The sequence below is a fragment of the Notolabrus celidotus genome, chromosome 19, assembly GCF_009762535.1.
Source record: "Notolabrus celidotus isolate fNotCel1 chromosome 19, fNotCel1.pri, whole genome shotgun sequence".
NCBI lineage: Eukaryota > Metazoa > Chordata > Actinopteri > Labriformes > Labridae > Notolabrus > Notolabrus celidotus.
Genome location: NC_048290.1, coordinates 16,476,224 through 16,496,001, shown reverse-complemented (window position 1 = coordinate 16,496,001; position 19,778 = coordinate 16,476,224). Strand labels below are relative to the sequence as shown.

At 39.1% G+C, this 19,778-nt stretch overlaps 1 protein-coding gene across 1 annotated transcript; it reads right to left on the bottom strand.

The window, feature by feature from the left end:
- Positions 1-2,583: 2,583 nt before the first annotated feature.
- ccni (cyclin I) lies at positions 2,584-18,626 on the bottom strand. The gene is made up of 10 exons (XM_034709358.1): positions 18,383-18,626; positions 16,491-16,650; positions 10,402-10,536; positions 7,183-7,257; positions 6,176-6,316; positions 5,775-5,903; positions 5,585-5,686; positions 5,006-5,171; positions 4,436-4,596; positions 2,584-4,070 (listed from the first exon to the last, which is right to left on the bottom strand). Exons 2-10 carry the CDS (start codon positions 16,602-16,604, stop codon positions 3,843-3,845), a joined length of 1,251 nt encoding a protein of 416 aa, XP_034565249.1. The 5' UTR covers positions 16,605-16,650; positions 18,383-18,626; the 3' UTR covers positions 2,584-3,842.
- Positions 18,627-19,778: the final 1,152 nt, after the last annotated feature.

The window sequence follows — 19,778 nt, the reverse complement described above, 5'->3', positions numbered from 1 at the left end:
TAGGTTTAGGGTTAGGGTTAGGATTAGGGTTAGGGTTAGGGTTAGGGTTATGATTAGGGTTAGGTTTAGGGTTAGTATAGGTTTAGGGTTAGGATTAGAGTTATGATTAGGGTTAAGGTTACGATCAGGGATAGGGTTAGGGTTAGGGTTAGGATAAGGGTTATGATTAGGGTTAGGGTTAGGGTTAGGGTTATGATTAGGATTAGGGTTAGGGTTAGGGTTATGATTAGGATTAGGGTTATGATTAGGGTTAGGGTTATGATTAGGGTTAGGGTTGTTCAAGAAATATGCTGGTCAGTCGTACAGTGGCTCGTTCAATGGTTCATACAGCACGCTACAAAGAATCTAGCTCAGTTATAAATGTACAAAGTGCTGCGTTCTGACCAAGTGGCAACCTCCGTCAGCTTTAAAGATGTATATGAGGGTTAACTCACTTTTGGGGTCAGCCTCAAGTGCCTAAATGTTGAACTGCAGTTTCTGACACTTCATTTTTAAGGCTGCTTCTTGTTAACTCACCTGAGGCTGGTTGATAGTTAATGATAAGAGTACAGCTGGTTCCAGGTCTCTATAATAATTGCAGAGTGGCGATGTAAACAGATGTGAACACGACGACTGTCATGTAGTTTAATTTCATTGTGTTCTGTGGTCACACCCCGCAGGTTTCAAATACCTCAGTGTTTTGTTTCTAGAGATATCAAACTGGTACCAGCTTGTTTAATCTGTGTGAGGAAACACAGCAGGCTGAAGGACATGTTTGGACATGACTGTGTGTGTGTGTGTGTAGACTGTGAGACTCAGCTGTACACCGGTCCTGTTTGTTTGAACTAGTTCACTGTGTTTGTGTGCATGCTGGTCAGTCTTGTGGAGTTATCAGAGTTAGATAACTCTCTATAGGGCCTCTCTTGCACATTATTCTGCATCATCAGCTTACAGTACAGTACAAGATCAACTTTTTGCATTTGTGGTGCAGAATGCAGGACAGTGAGCACTCTGCTTTAATCTGCAAGATAAGTGAAAGACGATGTTTTTTTATGCACATTTTTTGGCACTGACTCATCCTGATTAAACTCCAGAGCCTCTTCTCTCATACTGATACGATTTAGGAGTTGGGAGGGACTTGAGATCTGCAGGAGTGACAGCAAAAGAGCCAAATGCAGAACAGAGAAGCTCCACAAATCATACCTGAAACCTCTTTCATCCAAAGACCTACAACAGAACTTTAGCTTGAATTAGTTGAGACATTTGGAGACCTGTCTCTGTCAAAATGAATCCAAGTTATCTGCATGAACTTCTATTTTTTGCATGCATCAATCCTTTAACCCTATATCACCAAGCACATCATATTTGATAGATAAGTATTTGAGACCTTGACATCATCAGTGTGATATATTTTTCTGAAAAAACCTGACGTTTAGAATCAGATACATGCAGTGCACAGATAATCCACCAGGTGTGAGTAATTCATGCTGCAGAGGGACGTCACTTGAGACATCCTAAATGTCAGCTGTGGATCAGAGACCCACTCAAGGTTTTTCAGGGATATTTTTAACAATTTTTAAAAAGTTTGGATGAAAAAAACTTTCTAATTGTTACTGAAACTTCAAGAGAAATGGTTACTGAATTGATGCAATGTAAAACTAATGAATATTTCATAACTTCATTTATAGACAAACCGTGTTGAAAATGTGTGTATCAAATTGATACAGCAGGTATATATTTGGAGATCTGTCAATAATAATTTTATTAAATTTAATATATTATGCATTCCATAAAGCAACATAGTCTTTTTTTAATATTTAAGAACATGTTTAAATGACATAATCAGGTATATTTAAAGTTGAAATTGAGATATTTGTAACGTATATTGTATTTTTATATATGCAACCTGCTGTATCATGATGATTGATGACTGGTTGAATGTTGCCATGGCTCCCTAGTAAATAATTGTCTTTTGCTCATTGATTTCCACTAAAAATGAAACAATTCAGAGAAGAAATATACAATAAATTAGTTGTTTCTGTGTAGCAGATACAGAATATGTATGATGTTGTCGTGCAATGTGGAAAAAATAATTTCTTGGTTTGAAATTACTTTGGGAAAAATCTGAAGGAAACTCAAATTTTAATAGGCTAAACATTTTGTTTGTTTTAGTTTGTTTAAAAAAGAAGAAACTTTAGGCAAAATGCCTGATGTATCGAATATGATACAAATTAAAACTCATATGAAAATTGCTATTTCATTTCTTTTTTAAATTATTTGTCAGGAGGTCCAATAAACACTCAATTTTCAAAGAATTAGAATTTTCTGGCAATTATTTGATGGTTTAGGCTTTACAGGGTTAAGGTTTGCAAATACACTGAACATATCTGTTATGTTTTACAAGTTCTATTTACAAAAAATGAAGCAAACACTGAATAAAGTTTTGTTAAGAAGGTTTCATGTTCTGACTTTGACCTGTCCACCTCCAGGTCTTGTAAAATACATTCTTTAAATGAAGTTCAACTCCACCAAATGAGACACAGCTACCTTCCCTTAAAATGCAAAACATTAAATTAAGTGCGATAAATGAAGACAAAGAGCTCGTTCAGGTTTCATTCTCTTATCTCTTTATTTATTGTGGTGTGTTCAGGGACCCGGAGCAGCCACCGGCAGTTCTTACAGCAGGAAACACAGAGCTTTTTGCAGGAATAAAAACAGAACTTCAAGAGATAAAAACAGAGCGTGTTGTTTTAGTTTTATTCTGAACATCCAGGTGAAGATGATTAAACTTACTCAAGGTTGTTTTATTACCAAGACTTTGAGTCCTGCAGGATTTCTGACCCCTTCAGGAGGGTGAGATAACGAGTAACAGACGCGAGTGAACTCCACTTAATGAGAGTTTGTTAGTAACTGATCCTTTTCTTGATTTCGGCTTCAAAGGAAACGATAAAGTCGTCGTTTCGAAGCCGAGATTTCTGCAGGAGGACGCCAGATTTAATTTGCGGGTGAATAAATCAACGTGAGAAGTTTAATTCAGTCGACAACACGCTGAGGAGGAAGAGGGGAAAAACAGAGGGATTCAAAGAAGGGATTTTTATATTAGCATCTTATTAACAAATTACACTTCACGTGAAAAGAAAAACTTTTTCTATCTGGGCGAATATTACAGATCATCGTCTACAGAGCAACATTCATACATCTGAGGCTATAAATAGATGAACACATGCAGAGTGCAGGAGGAAAGAGAAGAAGATGGAATAAAAACGTTAAAATGGAAAGTGTGAAAAACAAAAATAAGATGACGAACGATGACGGAGAGGATTAGACATAACAGGGGGACGAAGTCAAATCTAGGTTTCTGAAGGTAAATTTTTTTTGTTGTTTTTGTTTTAATATTTGTGTTCAACAAATAGAATCATAAGATAGTAGCAGCAGCAACGTTTTTTAGTTTTTGAATGTTTAAATTTTTTTTGCGCTCTGTTTTCCGGCTGCAGAGTCTGACAGCGGCTGACCTCGGGATGTCTGAACAGCTCGGGGTCGTTTGCACCAAAACCAAAACCACTGTCACCGCTGAACCTCCTTCATTGCTGCTTCACGTTTGTTACGTCTTCATTTTCTTGCTCCACTTTACGACTTTTTATTCTGGCGACAGCGAAGAGCAACATGTCCAGAGGAGCTGCCTTTATATTGCTTAAATGCAACGAGAACTTTCTCTTTCTTTGTTGCCTGTTGCTGGAGGAGTTGCCCATCACAGCTGCCAGAAACACCCTTAATGTTGAGACTTTTATTTTGAGAACTTTATTCTGAAAGTAAAGCAGGAAGCAGGTGTCAGTATGAAGGCGGTTTTGGCTCTGGTTTGGTCTTTAGGAGGCACTGACTGGCTGCAGAGGCGGGCAGGGCGAGCAGCTGCCTTCCTGTCGGGACAACAGGACACTGCAGACACCCAGACCTCCTCCTTCTCCTTCTCCTCCCCCTGTTGCTATCGCCCCCATCGCAGGTGTCGCCCCCTCCTGGATGGCCGGGGTGGTAATGTCTTCGTTGTAGAGTCGCTTGATGCAGTCGGAGAAATCATCAACCTCCATCTCCTCCACCTGGACACACAGATGGAGATATGATGAGATTCATTTGCAAATGATGTGCAAAGATGAATATCTTACACCCTTTTGAATCCAAAGACACTGAAGTCCCAGACATTTAGCCAAAACTGGGACTCTTGTAGAGTCACTACTTAAAAAATAACACCTTAACTGGGGCCCTACACAGACCGGGGAAATGCTGACAAAGTTACAGCTCCGCATAAGTGAAGCCAGAACACAAAGACTCTAGCTACAAATTGCAGGAGGCTTCATTTTGTGCAATGGCAGAAAGTGGAGACACGTCATCCTCTGTTTAAATGCCCAAAAGAAGCTGCATCATCTTTCGTTTGTTTTTGACAGAGAGAGGAAAGCAATGTTACCTTGCGTTTGGAGGAGGACTTGCAGCGCAGCGTGACTTTCTGCAGGTGGTTAGGGTGGCGCAGGTTTTTGGGTGGAGACAGTAGCGCTGGGATGTCGGAGGAGGAGGAGGCAGGCTGCTCTGGAGGAGCGTGGTCCCTGGAAGACTCGGTGGAGTTGATCCCTGCAAAGAAGACAAGAGATACTTTAAACATAAAGGACGGACTCTTGGACTCTGGAGGCAGACACGCTCTCTACCTTTAAGAGTAGGCTTCAAACTTTCCTTTTTGATAAAGCTTATAGTTAGAGCTGGATCAGGCTTGGACCAGCTCTTAGTTATGCTGCTATGGGCTAAGACTGACACACTGGGATCCTGTCTTTCCCTCTCTCTCCTCTGTCTGTCTGTCTGTCTGTCTCTTATTTTAACTTACTAACCATAGACCTTATGGAGTTCCTGAGCTCCCTTGTCTCATAGGTTCCTCTGGATCTCTGCTGCTGTGGACGTGCCAGTCCTGTCTGTAAGATGGGACTGGATCTGATCCTGTCTTGATGTTGGGTCTTTGTTAATAATAGAACATAGAGTAGTAGCATACCCAGTGTGCAGCAGTGGAGTGTTGGGTCCTTGTCCGGAGGCTGCAGGGTGGTCGGGCTATGCAGGGGTTGGTAGATGTAGACAGTGTTTGGAGGCAGGGAAGCTTTCGGTGTGGACAGACTACGAGCCACCAGCTCACGACTTCGGATCAGCTCTGAGCTGTCGATCTGGGACAGACGAGGAGAAGGAGACAAGACATATACAAAAATATATTAATAACCAAATCAAATCCTGGACTTAATGACAGTTTAGGGTAAAACTGGATGAGGTAATATCTCTCTCGGAAGTTTAAGCGCCCTCTGCTGACCGCACAGTGCTCCTGGATTTCCTCTGTGTCTCAGGTTACAAGAGGAGTTTTAAACTGAAGATCTTGAAGAAAATCTCTTGCAGGATGTGTTGTTATCAGTGTTTTACTTTTTTACAGGGTGCCTGTTTTTACAGAACTAAATTGAACTTCTGTGGACTTCCCTCTTTGCTTTCAGCTCACTGCTACTTCTCTAACTCCACCTCTGTTTGTTTGTTTTGGTCACATGATCCACTACAGCTTCTGATTGACGAGAAAGCAGACAGAGTTTGGTACCTGTGCCTTCCTCTGCAGGTCGATGGTGAGGGCCAGCCAGTCAGGACAGCAGGTCTCCAGCTCCAGAGTGATGAGGGCCAAGGCCAGCATGGATCCTCTCAGCTACGGGAACACATGAGGGTCAAACTTTAACACAATCACAGCAGAGCAGAGAGAGATCTATTGGGATGAAGCAAGGACATGTGGGTACCTGAATGAGCGTGTGGTCAGACAGACACTGGTAGAGTCGGCGTGTGAGCATGGAGAGGTGCTGAGAGCGGTTCAGACGCAACATGGAGTCCAGAAACCCGGAACGGCAGGACAGCACCATCGCATGGAACTACAGGAGAGGAGGAAGCGGAGGGGGAGGAAGACAAATGATGAGTTTTATGAGTCTTATTCAAGTTGTTTCTTTATCAGGCGGTTTTCAAATGAATAGAGAAAGAGCTGCGAGGTGGAACGAGATCCTGCAGAGAGGACTGCAGTAACCGTCTCTTACCACCAGGTGTCACTAGTTCAGCTGATTTAAATTCACAGCCACAAACACTCGACTGATTATTACAGATCTCTCACATGATTTGAAGACACAATGTAAATATATAACAGACGTACAATGTGCAGGAAGTCCAGAGCCGTAGCGGTGTGCAGATCCCAGTCCAGCTTGTCCAGGATGATGCGCTCCATCCTCAGGATCTCTGAAGGAGAACAGCCGCAGCTGCTGGAGTCAACCAGCTCCTTCAGAGTGGGCACACACTGAGACACACACACAGAGACAGAGACATGTTACAGTCAGTTCAGCTTATTTCTACACAGACTCTTTAACTTTGTGGTTTCTCACGCCGCAGTTTAAGGAACCCAAATATGAAAATATGACCTTTAAACTCATCATTAGTCCTCCGTTAGTTTACACAACTGTCGGTCTTTGCTCTGGGTAACTTCACGTTGATGTGATCACATATAACACAAGGTGTTAAAAGGAGGAATCCTCTCTCTCTCAACTCTCAAGTCCTCTAATCAAGTCATAGAGGAGATCCCCACCCGATCCTTCATAGTTCTAAATCGTGTTTTAAACATTCTTGTCTTTGAAAGTCCTAGATCTTGAGAGCAGATTTAAACTTACAGCGGGGGCTTTAACACCTGTTGCCTGTAGTCAAGTACGTTTAAATCCTATAAAAGTTAGCCACTTATCACTTAGAAGTGATACCCCTGAGTAAAGCAAACTTTAGAGATGTCTGAGTATGAAAGAATTCTCTGAGAAGAAAAGTGTAGATATTGCAGTGTGCATATCAAGCTTTTGGAGCATTTTAAGATGAGATTATGAGAAAGAGGACCTTGATTTGATACCACGAAGGACGGTAGGATAATTATTCAGATCTTTAAGCAGTCACAGCTAATATAAAGTATCAAACCTGACTCACAGATATCTCTGACATGTTATAGATGATCTGATCCCTTTATTGGCTTGAGTATATAAAGACACTCTGCTCTTAAGAGATGCTCTCACTGGCTGTGAGCCTTTAGATACCTCTACTAAAAAGTAATAATCACTGTGTGTGTGTGTGTGTGTGTGTGTGTGTGTGTGTGTGTGTGTGTGTGTGTGTGTGTGTGTGTGTGTTCACCTCATCCTCCTCACAGGTCTTGGCAGCTAAGAAGAAGCAGGCGATGGCAATGCAGCGAAGGTACTTTGGACGGGCCTGCAGAAAAACAAACAAACATCAGTAAATCAGTATTTACAGTTTAACAGCAGAGTCCTGAAGTCCATCGACATCAGCTGATCGATCTGATTCAGGTAACATGATGTGAAAGTTTTTATCACTTCACTGTTTTGTGCACCCATGAACTTCAAGTATTGGTATCAAATAAAAAAGGTGGACTACGTGGAGCTTCATTCTTGCTGCTCAGTTCCTGCAAAGTCTGACTAAAACAGCTCTCATGATGTCAGCTAGAAATGAATGTCAGGGCTGCATGTCTCCTTGTTGTGTTTGTGCATTCTCTCCTTCTGTTGCCTCTTACCATGCAGGTGCTTCATGGAGGTGGATCTAGTATAAAACAGTGGTTGGAAAGCCAGTGAGAGAGGCTTCTGGAGCATGGACTGAGGACTGTTGTGTATTGACTTCACAGACATGTATCATGCTTCTGTTGTGTTTTAATTTACACCTTGTTTGATCTTTGTATTATGACTTGTAGGACTCTTGTGTCCTGCAATGGGACTCTATTTCCCAAAAGCCCTTGCAGCAAGAAAGGAAGAGGGCTTCAAAATGCTCTATATGCTCCAAACAGTGATGCAGATCCTGTTTCCTGAAAACAGAGTCTGTGTTTTGTACTTAGTTTCACTCCTTTCTTAAGACGGCATTTAGGGGCCAGAGTCTGCTGCAGAGATCAGATGCTTCAGCGCTTCCCCCCCAAAATACATCCAGGAATAGAGCTGCAGAGCTTTAGAGCTTTAAAGCAGCAGCCTTTAACTGAAGCTACAGCTGAAACACAACATTCAATTCGCTTATCATCCCCAAATATTAAACTTGTTTTTCTTTTTACTGTTTATTTTGATTTTTCACAGCTTGACCCACAGTTTCAACATCACTTACCATCTTTATAATGAAAAATAATAATAATAATTGATTTATAATATAATATTTTTTATAGTATTCTCATTATTTGTTTGTCTTTATTTGAATGTTTGTAAAAACGAATACATTTCAAATCATAAAAAAACAAAAAAGAAAATGTATATATAAATTAAATATATATTAAAATAATAATATATAATAATAATAAACATGTTTTTCTAAACTGTTTATTTTTTTATTTTTCATGGCTTGACAGTTTCTACATTAGTTACCATTTATGTAATGAAAAAAATAAAAAAATAAAAAAATAAACATCTATATATAAAAATATATATGTATTTAATAATAATAATAATAAAAGTAAAATATTAAACTTGTGAATAAACTAATTAGTTATTCTGGTGAGGAAAAGTGTGGATGAAGACGTTTCATCGATTTGTAGAATACATTTTTGAATAAAACTGCACAAACTGCATTGTGTGGTGCAACATGCTTAATAAGTAGCTCCTTCTGAAGTAACCAGCACTTCTATTGATCCTGAGAGACTATTAGCTCTGATTCAGATGTTGAAATATAATGCTGAGGTAGCAAAAGGTTAGACACTCATTTGAAGTCGCTTGAGCAGGTTTTACATCCATATTTCTTTACATTATCATGTATACCTCTAGTTTACTGGCGCTAAGAAGTTCATATTTCACGTCTGGCTCCAGAAAATGAGACGCAGCTCACCATTTCTCACTTCTCCACCTTTATGTGCAGCAGAGCCGCGCAGATCAATCCCCCTCCAACACCACTGATGATCAATACTGCCTACAACGCAATTTCTCTCTGAATATTTCCAACAAATCAGCATTTCTGGACTCAAAACAGAGAAAAGAGTTAGTCAGCAGTCTGATCCACGCTGCAACAGGAACAGGATACTGCTTCTGAGTTCTCCTGCACGCTTTAGTGAACTTCTGTTGATTCTGTATCTTATTGAACTTCATTTGTAGGATGGCGCCACGGACGGTCGCCCTGGTACTGCGCTCTCTCGTACTTGTTGCGTTTTTCTCTTTTCTTGTATCTCTATTTGTTGTTTCTTTGTATTTATAGCTAAGGTTATTGTTATTATATTTTCATTTTATTTTTTATTGTAGTTCTTATTCTTATTCCTATTCTGCCTTGTACAAAGAGAGCACAGTTTACCAAAGTCAAATTCCTTGTGTGTTCAAGCATACTTGGCGAATAAAGCTGATTCTGGTATTTTGGTTTATTCATGTTGCATTGGACATACAGTGAGAACATGACATCTGACTTTGCATGAGACTTTACATGAGCGAGAGAGAGGGGGGGTGAATGCAAGAAGAAACAGGAAATCTGTGTTTCTTTGATCCCTTTATGAATGATTTCCTTCCTTCCTCCTTGTTTTCATTGTGTCTACATCCTACATGCATTTATTCTATTACATGCAGTGGTCTTGGATGTCTCTTAAAGCTACAGGAAAAACCGGACAGACACAAACCCTAGCTGTATTTATCAAAAGTAACAAGTAGAAACTGAATCAGTCACTTATTAACTGTGAACAGTAGCTGTGACTGTAGTTGACACTGTCCCTGATTAACTTTCCTTCAGTCTGATATGTCCCTTCCACACACACACACACACACACACACACACACACACACACATTCAGTGCTGCACAGTGCGTCCTATCTGAAACACAGAGTTCACCTCCTGATAATCTCAGAACATTTCATTCCTCCCTGAAAACACGGACTACCCATCTGCGGAGCGGCACGCTGTCCTGACCTGACACAGATCTAACACTGCTCCTGTGTGCTCGCAGGTCGTCAGCTGTGAGCCAGACAGCTGCGAGGAAGTCCGGGTCATCATCGCCGCTGCACCGCAGAGGGAATCACAAACATATCAAGAAGCTCCTGCTGATAGAGTTACAATATCTGACCTGACAAAACCTCTTACGGCTAACTTCTGTTCTCATTTATCTCCTCAGATCTAAAGTTTCATTTCTTTAATCTCTAATGTTTTTTAATATAGTTTTACCTTTTATAAACTCTAATCTGCTGATTTTCTGCATTTTACTGATTGATTTATGTGTGTATAAGTCTTGCAAAAGTGTGCCTTGTGTCTTGTGTTTTGACTTTGTATGTTTTTTCTGATTCAACCTTTTATTTTTTTAATGTGATCTCATAGAAACACCTTCAAGGTAAACAGAAGTGGCTCAACACTTTGCAAACACTCAGCTTTAAAGCAGTAACAGTGATATTTCCTTACCTTGATGGGAACGAGGAAGCGGTCCAGGATGCTGACAGCTAACACCAGGGTCTCTGGGTACAGCTGCAGCCTGCCGTGGAGCTCCGTCAACCAGCGCACGGCCTCGTCCCGCTGGGCCGGGGAGATATCTGTATCCTACAACAAACAAACAAACAAACGAACAAACACAGTTAAACATCAGCGGCTTCATCCCTCTAAGCTCTTTGTGTTAACCACTAAAGCTAATGAGGCAGAAGCCTTTAATGGACTTGTTGTGTTACTGCAGGACATTGGCACAGTTTGACGACACAGAAACTCTGAGTCCATGCTGCAGATTTTCTTTGTGTCCTGATGAACTCGTCTGGTTTTTAGAGAATATTGAGATTTGTTTTCAGAGATTGGAAGAAGATATTCTGCTGTTAGGAGAGAGGCTACTTGTTGTGTTGAAGACAGAATACGGTTTCTCTTAAACAAGACAGCATGTTTTGTAAACCCAAGACATCAAATACTTTTTTTATTTAGTCTCTAGTTTCAATCTAGAGCAAATCTGGATGTTGGTTTTGCCAGGAATTCCAGGTTTTTAAACCGGCTGACAGCTGATATTCAAAACAGAAGCTCTCCGGCATTGTCTTAATGAAAACATTATGAGGGAGGAATGATTGTTGCGTAACTCTGATGTTTATCTGGCAGCGATTTAACACAGAGATGCAAATCCTCCTCGTCATGAAACTTCAGACGCTACAATAGAGGTGATTAATGCTGTAAACACCTGATCATCATCTCTGAGGTCATGCTGCTTGTTTGCACTCAAACCACATGATGCAACAATTAAATTTGAGAACTCTTCATGACAATAACAAAATGTTCAAATAGTTAAAGTTTTCTTCAGAGTGAAAGCAGCTGGAGAATCACTTTACCAAACTTCACCAGGCTGGGTGGGCATTCCTACTTTTGGGAAGTGAATTCTTTATTTGTTTATTGCTCAGAGGTATTTACTGTGTGCAGAGTAAACACACACACATGGGGGGGCAGTTTTCAGCTAACCTGCAGGAGAGCATGCTGCAGAGAAAGATGATGCGCTCTTTTATTCAGTGTTTAAGCTTAGAATAATGTTTAAATTCTAAATTGACGCTGAAGCGTAAGGAAATAAAAACAGCTGCCTTGTTTTGTCCCACAGCCAAAAACATTTGAATCATCCTGACGGAGAGCAAAAAAAGGACGTCCAATACGTTTCTTGCATTAAAACCGAGTCTTTCATTATAAATCTTACTATTATTATTGTTTATTTACTTATTGTTTTATTTATTATTATCATTATTTTTTTCATATACTTTTTATTGCTTTTTTACCTTTTGCACTTATTTATTTTCTAAATATTAACCTATTAATTTTATTGTACTTTCACTATTTCTTATTCTCCTTTCTATTTATTTATCTTTTATAGTAAATGATCATTTATTATTATTTATTGTTTTTTTCGTTCATTCACTCATTGTGTTTCTTATCCAAAAAAAATCACTTGCTTTAAATGCTTCCATTTATCTTTTGTACAAATGTGTAAAAAATTAAAATAAACATATTTGAAAAAAAGAAGAAAAAAAAAAGGAAAAGTACTGAGCGAAATGGTTCCTCATTTTCTATCAATGAACTGCCAAATTCATGACGTGGGTTCCTTCAGAAGGTCTTAGTGCAAACAGTGAGAAACATGTCCCTGTTGATATTTCTCTAATGATATTTAAACAACTTAAAAGCTTTCCCTGCTGCTCTGGATAATCCTCACACGTAACTGTGAGAGTTTTAATCGAGCATCAGCTCAAACCGTGGCGTTAAAACACGCTCATTACAGGCTGAACGTGGTTTATAATACGTGGTAGTTACTCTTCTACCGACCAATCCCTGCTTCAGAAACCCTCAAGAGTTTCTGTATGAAGCTACACTACGACTCTTCATGTTGTTTTTTCTAATAATCTCATTTCATAACTCCTCTTTGTAGTTCAGCTTTTTTGTTTTTTGTTTGCAAAGTCACAGAAAGCTCTGGTTCAGTGAGTGCAGTATGTGCAACAGCAGGGGTCAGAGGTCAGGAGGCTGCTGACCTGCTCGCAATCTGTTCTGCAACCTGACACTGCTCAGCCTCTAAGCTCTTTACTGTCCAAACTAAAAACCAATGCTTACAAAACTAACCCCCAAAAATCAGTCCGTCACTCGCTCATCTTCACCGCTTTTTCTGACACAAGAAGAGGAACGTGTTCTCAGTTTGTCTTTGCGTGTGAGTGACTTGTTCCAGCTCTTTCTGGGGAGGGTTGAAAGGCCCAAGAGTTCATGAAGTGTGTTTTACAAGTTCAGGGTAACTGGAGCGCACGCCAACATTCGCCTTTTTTTAAAATCGTGACCCCTCCTCATGCCTGTGAGAGGAAAGTTGAGGTCCAAGGCCTCAGGAGGACGCTGACGAATCATTTGAGGCAGATGTGTTTGGAAACATTAATCTACTCTCCAAGACGTAGAGCTGTGAGTCTGTTAATGCATCTTACTAACCCTGAAGAGGTGGGAACTATCGCCTTGCGAACCGTCAAGAGTTTGACTGCCTCTATCCACCTTTCCTTAAAGCCACAAGTCTGGGTTCATTATCTAAAGTCATGCAAAGCATGCTTACCTTCCCCGCTTACTCCAGAAACTGTGGCTGTATTACTTTCCCGCACACATCCAGCTTCTTTAGGTCAGTGACCAGCGGCCAGTTTGATCATATTTAGCTCCGTCAGGCTGCCAGTTCTCCATTTGAGCGCCTGTCCGTCAGTTTCTGGTGAGCTGGGGTGTCACTGGATTTAGAAAGACCCTCAAACATTGGAGTTTGACTAAGTATCAGATCATGCTGTGATTTAGCTTCAGTAAATGTGCAGAAAGGATCCAGCAGTGTTGAACTAATGAGACAGATTTGCAAAGAGTAAAAGTTCACGCTTTAATTAGTCTGTAGAAACAGGAAACATTTTAATAACCCTGTTTTTTGATCGTCCATCCATCCAGAATATCCTGGCTGATGTTGTTTTATGACACTGGGTCACATGACTTTAATTCTTGGTCATAAAAACAACTTGAATATATGTTGCTGTTTGATCCACTTACTGGATACTTCAGGTGTGTTTGACCAAACTTGGCTTTTGGTCTCATCACTGCAACGCTTTCATTTATGTGACGTTTTCATGCCTCCAAGGAGACAGACTGCTCCCTTGAACTTTTACAACAGTTAACTCGGTAAAAGGTACTGATAAGTTTCATAACTCTTGTCTCTGTGCCGCCATTTAGTGCCTCTGATTATCATTAACAACACAAAACTACTGATAGGCATGTCCAGACAAAGACAAAGAGGTGTTTGTGTATCTGTGGAAAAAAATACCAGACTGTTTCTAGACGTTTGGAGGAGTTTCTGACCAAGTTCAAGCTGGCTATGTGTTGATTTTAAAGGGTTTACTTCAATTTATTTACACATTTTTATTTGTTTTTGACTGTAATGCTCAGAGAAATATGCTTTATTTTTATTGTCACTTCTATTTTTGTTATTTCTTGTAATTTAAGAATCATTTAATCAATACCACTAACGTAAAACGAGTGCTGAGAAGGGGACCAGAGGTTTCCGTGCTCGACTAATAGTATCGCCCCGCAGGAGGTCGAGCGCGTCCCACTGACCGGATTAAACCGGCAGACACATGAGCACGCAGCAGTGACTCAGCAGCAGAAGATCTGGATTGACATTCAGAGATTATCTCGATGCTAATTCCATTTAACTTGAATTGCTACACCTTAAGATCAGCTGGGAGTGAGTAAATAGAGCGCAGGTAGCGTGTAGCGAACATACGGTGACGAGTGTTGTGATGATAAATGTTTAGAGCTTATCCAAGCTGCAAAATCTCTCTGCATCACCGGTGTGGCTGCAGCGCTGCAGGTGTCTTGTGTACAGATTACCAACCAGGGATGCCCCACTGTCAATCCCATCTGCTCCATTAGCTTGATTATGAGGCTACACTACACCATGACACGCTGAAGGAGCTGCTGCAACAAGCCTCCAAACAGGAAGTGTTGAAGGGATCTACCACAGCGTTAAAGCAGGAAGACTTCCTTATAGTCTACCTGATAAGACAGACATACAACCTGGTTCCAGACCTTTTCACACGAGCATCACACTCAGGGAAATGTCCTGTATTTTCAGGGTGGGGGGCAAGTGTAAATGAGGAGATTCCTGTAAGCTTCCTTGTAAAATTTGCACAAGACGTCAGCGTGAGTGCAAAGTGTGAACACTGCAAGTAACAGTCAGGAGAAATCAATGCAAGTGAGGGAGTAAGAAGGGTGATGATGATGCTTATATCACGTGACCTTTGCCTGACGTCTTGGAAATGTTGCAAACATCATATTATGACTCCTGCAGCATCCTTTTGTTGCTATGCCTTGCACTCCACCTGACAGGGAAATGTCCCACAGTGAGGGACACGTTTAGAACATTTTGGGGTTGGATGGTTCTGAAATTCTCTAGAAATTTGTATGATATCATATGTGAAAAGACACCCCAAAAAGCAGAATTAAATATCTGATTTTGCCACTTTTTTCCTTGATAAAAGGTATACACAACAAATATACAAAAACATTTAAAAATAAAAACTTTTAAAGTGTATCCACATTTCATACTACAAGGAAAGACGTATCAGAATGTAAAAAAAAGCAAGGTAAAAAGAGAGCTTGATTACTTTTCTAAAGGTGTGTTTCACAAGCTGCATGTTCTAGTGAGTGTGTGTTCCTAAAGGGTCATGATCGAGTGACTCTTTGTTTGGGTTAGCTTTTATGAGGTTTGCAATTTTCGATACATAAATAAAGTGGAATAAACTGTAGGGCTGTCAAAATTGCTCCAAAATGACGTTTGAATATTCGCTCTAAAAAAACCCAGAGGTTCAAACTATTCGAATATCTATATTTGCGCATAATGTCAATCACAGGTGGACAAACTAATACAAGGAGACATAAATACTTGTATATGTATTTTTATCTAAGATATAACATGTCTAAAACATACCTACACATTACAAAACAAGTAAATGAGCTAATGGTCTATACCGTAACACTTTTAAGACCGTAGACCTCTCGCTCGCTCGCCCCCCTCCCCTCTCTGTGCGCAATGTGCTGAGTGAGTGCTGAACAGTCTGTGGTGCTGAACAAGACTTGTGCGAGCAATTAAAGGGCCCGACTCTTGTCCCTAATATAGGCAGGCTTCTTTCAGTGATTCAAGCAAATATTATTCACATCAATTGAAGTTAAAATTAAAAATGGAAAAGTAGTCCACTTACATTCTTGGCGCTAGTATGAAACGTTTTTTACACGTTTTTGATTATTTTTTAAGGTTTCTTATGTTTTATCATTTTCTTTTATGGTGTGTTATTTTCTGTGTATTTGAACTTGTTTTTCTTCACAATGCATCACTCTGAACATTTTTATGCTATATAAATGAAGTGGATTGGATTGGAAAAAGTGACTCTTTAAGATAAAGATGTACTGAATGTTGAGTCAAAGCACAAATCAAGGTGTGAGGTAATTTCAGGGGCGTCTGACATCAGGTAACGACGAGCCCTAAACTGGGTGTGACCATCAAAGGGTGTGACGAGATGAGACTACATGTCCTGACATCATTTGCAACCGTTCCTTCAGACTTAGATGTTTGAGCGGGGCTGGACCAGCTGGTGATGGATGTGTGTTCAGTGACTCACTTTGTGTCTGATACTCTGCTGCTTCATGAGTACGTGTTTACTTCTGCCGTGTCTCTGACGCAGCAGAGGGAGAAAACTATGACCTGCTGCTAATAACATAAGTCCTGTATGTAAATGAAAGGACAAACTGTTCCTGTGGTGTCTTTTCAAACATTTCAAACACAAAGCAAAGTTCAATTTAAGCACACAAATGTAAAAGATTGTAAATAAATAAATAAATAAATGTACAGTTGTGCTGTTTGTAACGGCTTTAGAGACATCATGGACAACTAATAGAAGAAGTTATGAGACCTCTTCCTCCGTGAAACTGTGAGTTAGGTTGAGATGTGCTTCTATCCACAGTAATGAAGAGAGGATAATAAAGGTTACCTGTGAGGAGGGTTTCTTTGGCACGTAGACCCTCCACATCTTGGCTTCCCTAGAGGCGGCCTTTTCTAGAAGAAAAGACAGCCTCTGGCGTCCCCAGGGGTCGGTGAACTTCATTCTGTCCTCCCCTGGATAAGCCTACCTCCCCACTGGATACAGCTACCTGCAGAGAGACAACATACGTCAGGAAATCACAAACTCCAGCTTATTGGAGACAAGAGAAGAAGAGGTTGTTATTATAGATTGTTTTAACTATTAATTGTTGCAGTATTAGTCTGGTGATGAGGAAAAAAAAGGAAGAGTGAATTTTTGAGTGAGTTTTTTTTTTTTTTTTAAATGTATTTGTGTATATCTTTTAGTTCTTTCCTTTTTTCTTTTCCCCTTTTCAATTTATTTCCTTTTTTCTCGAATTAGTATTACAATCCCCCCCTTTATATATTTGTTAAATTATTATTCTGATGTTTTTGTTCCAAATAAAGTAACCTGAACCTAATTGATACTTATTAAAAATGAGACTTTAGATGTACATTATTTTTATTCCTTTACTTATTTTTCTTTAAAGTTTACTGTGAGTATTCTTTTGTAATCCTAATTACTATTTAAAAAAATATTGTATTTATTACTTTAACTTTATTTGAATCATTGTTATTACAATTTCGCATGTATGTATTTACTTATTTTTAATTTTGTATTATCTATTATTTATTTTTACTTTTTTATAATTAGGCGACATATTAGTAGGCCATTTATTGTGATATTTCACAAACATGTGCAATACTTTGATTTTCCGGTGCAATACCTCAATATCCATGTGCAATATTGTAATTTATTCCATAACATATCTAATTATTATATTCATCTACTACATGTGCACTCTGGCTTAGGCTAATTTAACTTATTTCATGTACTTAAAAGTACTTCTATATCTTTCTTTGTACATAAAGTATTTCTATTTAGAATTTTTGGATTTGTGTTTAGGTTTACATATTTATTGTCTTTACTGTCTTGTTGTTAAGTACCAGTGTCCATTCCCTGTATCAAATTCCTTGTGTGTGCGAGCTCACATGGCAATAAAGCTTTCTTGAATCTTGAATCTTGAATCTTGAATCTTGAATTGTGATACTACTGATGTGCTACACTCTTGTTAATGTGCTGCCATAATATATGGGTGTATAGTGTAATTTCAGTCAAGACTACCTTGCAGCAATAATGGATCTACTTACATCATTTCACCAGAGTGTTGCATGTGTTTACATTTCTTATATTTCAAATATAAGCCTATAAAAACAGCTGTTTTTTGTCTTATATATTTGTATACTGGGAAATATTAAATACCCCACATCAAAGCATGGGTATATATATATGTTTGTTGGGTGTATAAATATGCGTTTGTAATTTCTGATCCTGTTAAAACTGCAAAAAACAGCTGATTACCTTATCTTATCACAACCCTTCAAAACAAACTCTGTGGTTGCTGCAACCTTATTTGGCACACACTTACATAACAGCTGACTATCATATACACAGCTTTGAACTATCTTCTAAGCAGTGAAATGAAACTTCTTCCCATCATGTCGGGAATAACCTAGAAGTCTTCTCTAAATGGAAAACCCTGGCCTCTCACGGCAGGTGCATCACCGAGCATTCACTTCCATTATCAACCCGGGATGCGTCTAATCTATGGAGTGGCGTCGTTAGCAACTAGCTAGCTGCGGTGACGTTGCGCTTAAACTGTGACATATTTCGCATTTAAATGAAGTAAATGTTGATTAAAACTCTCAAATATTGTCATGTACCACTCGTGAGAAAATGTTGACCCCGAAAAGTGTGTCCAGCGCATGGTAGGGGCATTTAAACTGCTGACTCACACCCAGAGAGTAGACGGAGCCCCTTACCTCCCCTGCGAAGCGGAGACAACCACAGTTGGATTTCATCCGGTCCGATCGGTCCAAGGAAATCTTAGGGCTGAAATCGGGGACCCGTTCTTCGGTTTAGTCGTCCATCTTGGCGGCCATGGTGCTAAGTGTTGGGGAAAAGGGGTAAAAAATGTATAAAAATAAAAGAACGGAATATAGACAGCTACGTCTACTTCCGAGGAGGGGACCGGGGGGAGGAAACAAGCTCCGCCTACCTCCAGGCTGAACAAGGGGACAAAACAATCCTACCCTCTGTGGAAAATTCCTATTAATCATGTTTTATTTTATTAGTACTTAAAGCAATATTCACTTTAACACCATGATGTACAGCTTTTTTCTTGATGTAGTGATTGAAGATTAATTCTGAACTGCTTTTTACTTTTATTTATTTTTATTTTTTATCTAACTAATTAATTGTTTTAATTTTGTTTGATTATTTATTGTTTCATTTTATTAATCCATCCTTTTCAAACAATTTGTATTGATTTATGTAGTTTTAAAAAAAGCCCTTTATAAGTAAGGGATAATGTATGGTTAGCAGGTTGTTGACCATACATTATCCCACTTATTACCCAGCCACTAACTTAAAATACATACATGTTGTCAAAAACATTGATTAAAATATTACTTTATTGATTTAAAATGATTTATGTTTACAGTTTTAAAAAAATAATCCAAGTGATTCCACGTCAGTTAGCGTTCCATGGTGATGGATTCTTATCTGCCTGTGAAATGTGTCTGAACTCTTTTCGTTTGTCTCTGGTGAAAGAAGAGAGAAAGGTACTTTATTGATCCCCAGGGGGGAAATTCAATTTTTCCACTCATGCTATTTTTTTGGATATGTTACACATACAGTTTTTTTGGTATATACATACAAGTGTTGGTGTTGCTCATGTTAGTGAATGTTAATAACCACTGTCAAGAGGTTGTCAAGAAGTTTTGACCAACCAGAATCAAGCTTCTTACACAACTGGAAGATCAGTAAGAAAGCCGGGTAATAACAACGATTTATTGGTCTACTGTCCCACCACTTTCTTCTCTTTAATTTGCGTTTATTCTTTTAAATCTTTTGCATTATATTTGGTTTTTACATTGTTAAAATTCCTACACTTCTTTCTGTCTGTCAAAGGTTTATTTTGTCATCTGCATCCTGCCTTTGTAAGCATTAGTTTTTAAAGTAGCTATACAGATAAAGTTATTATTATTATTTTGTTATCACTAGTTATAACTGTAGGAGCAATACAAAGGAACAAATATTGTATATATATATATATATATGTATATATATATATATACATGTCTTTAATAAAATGATATATAAATAGATGTTGGAAACTAAAAAATATATTGTTTTTTGTAAAATGTATGAGTTTGG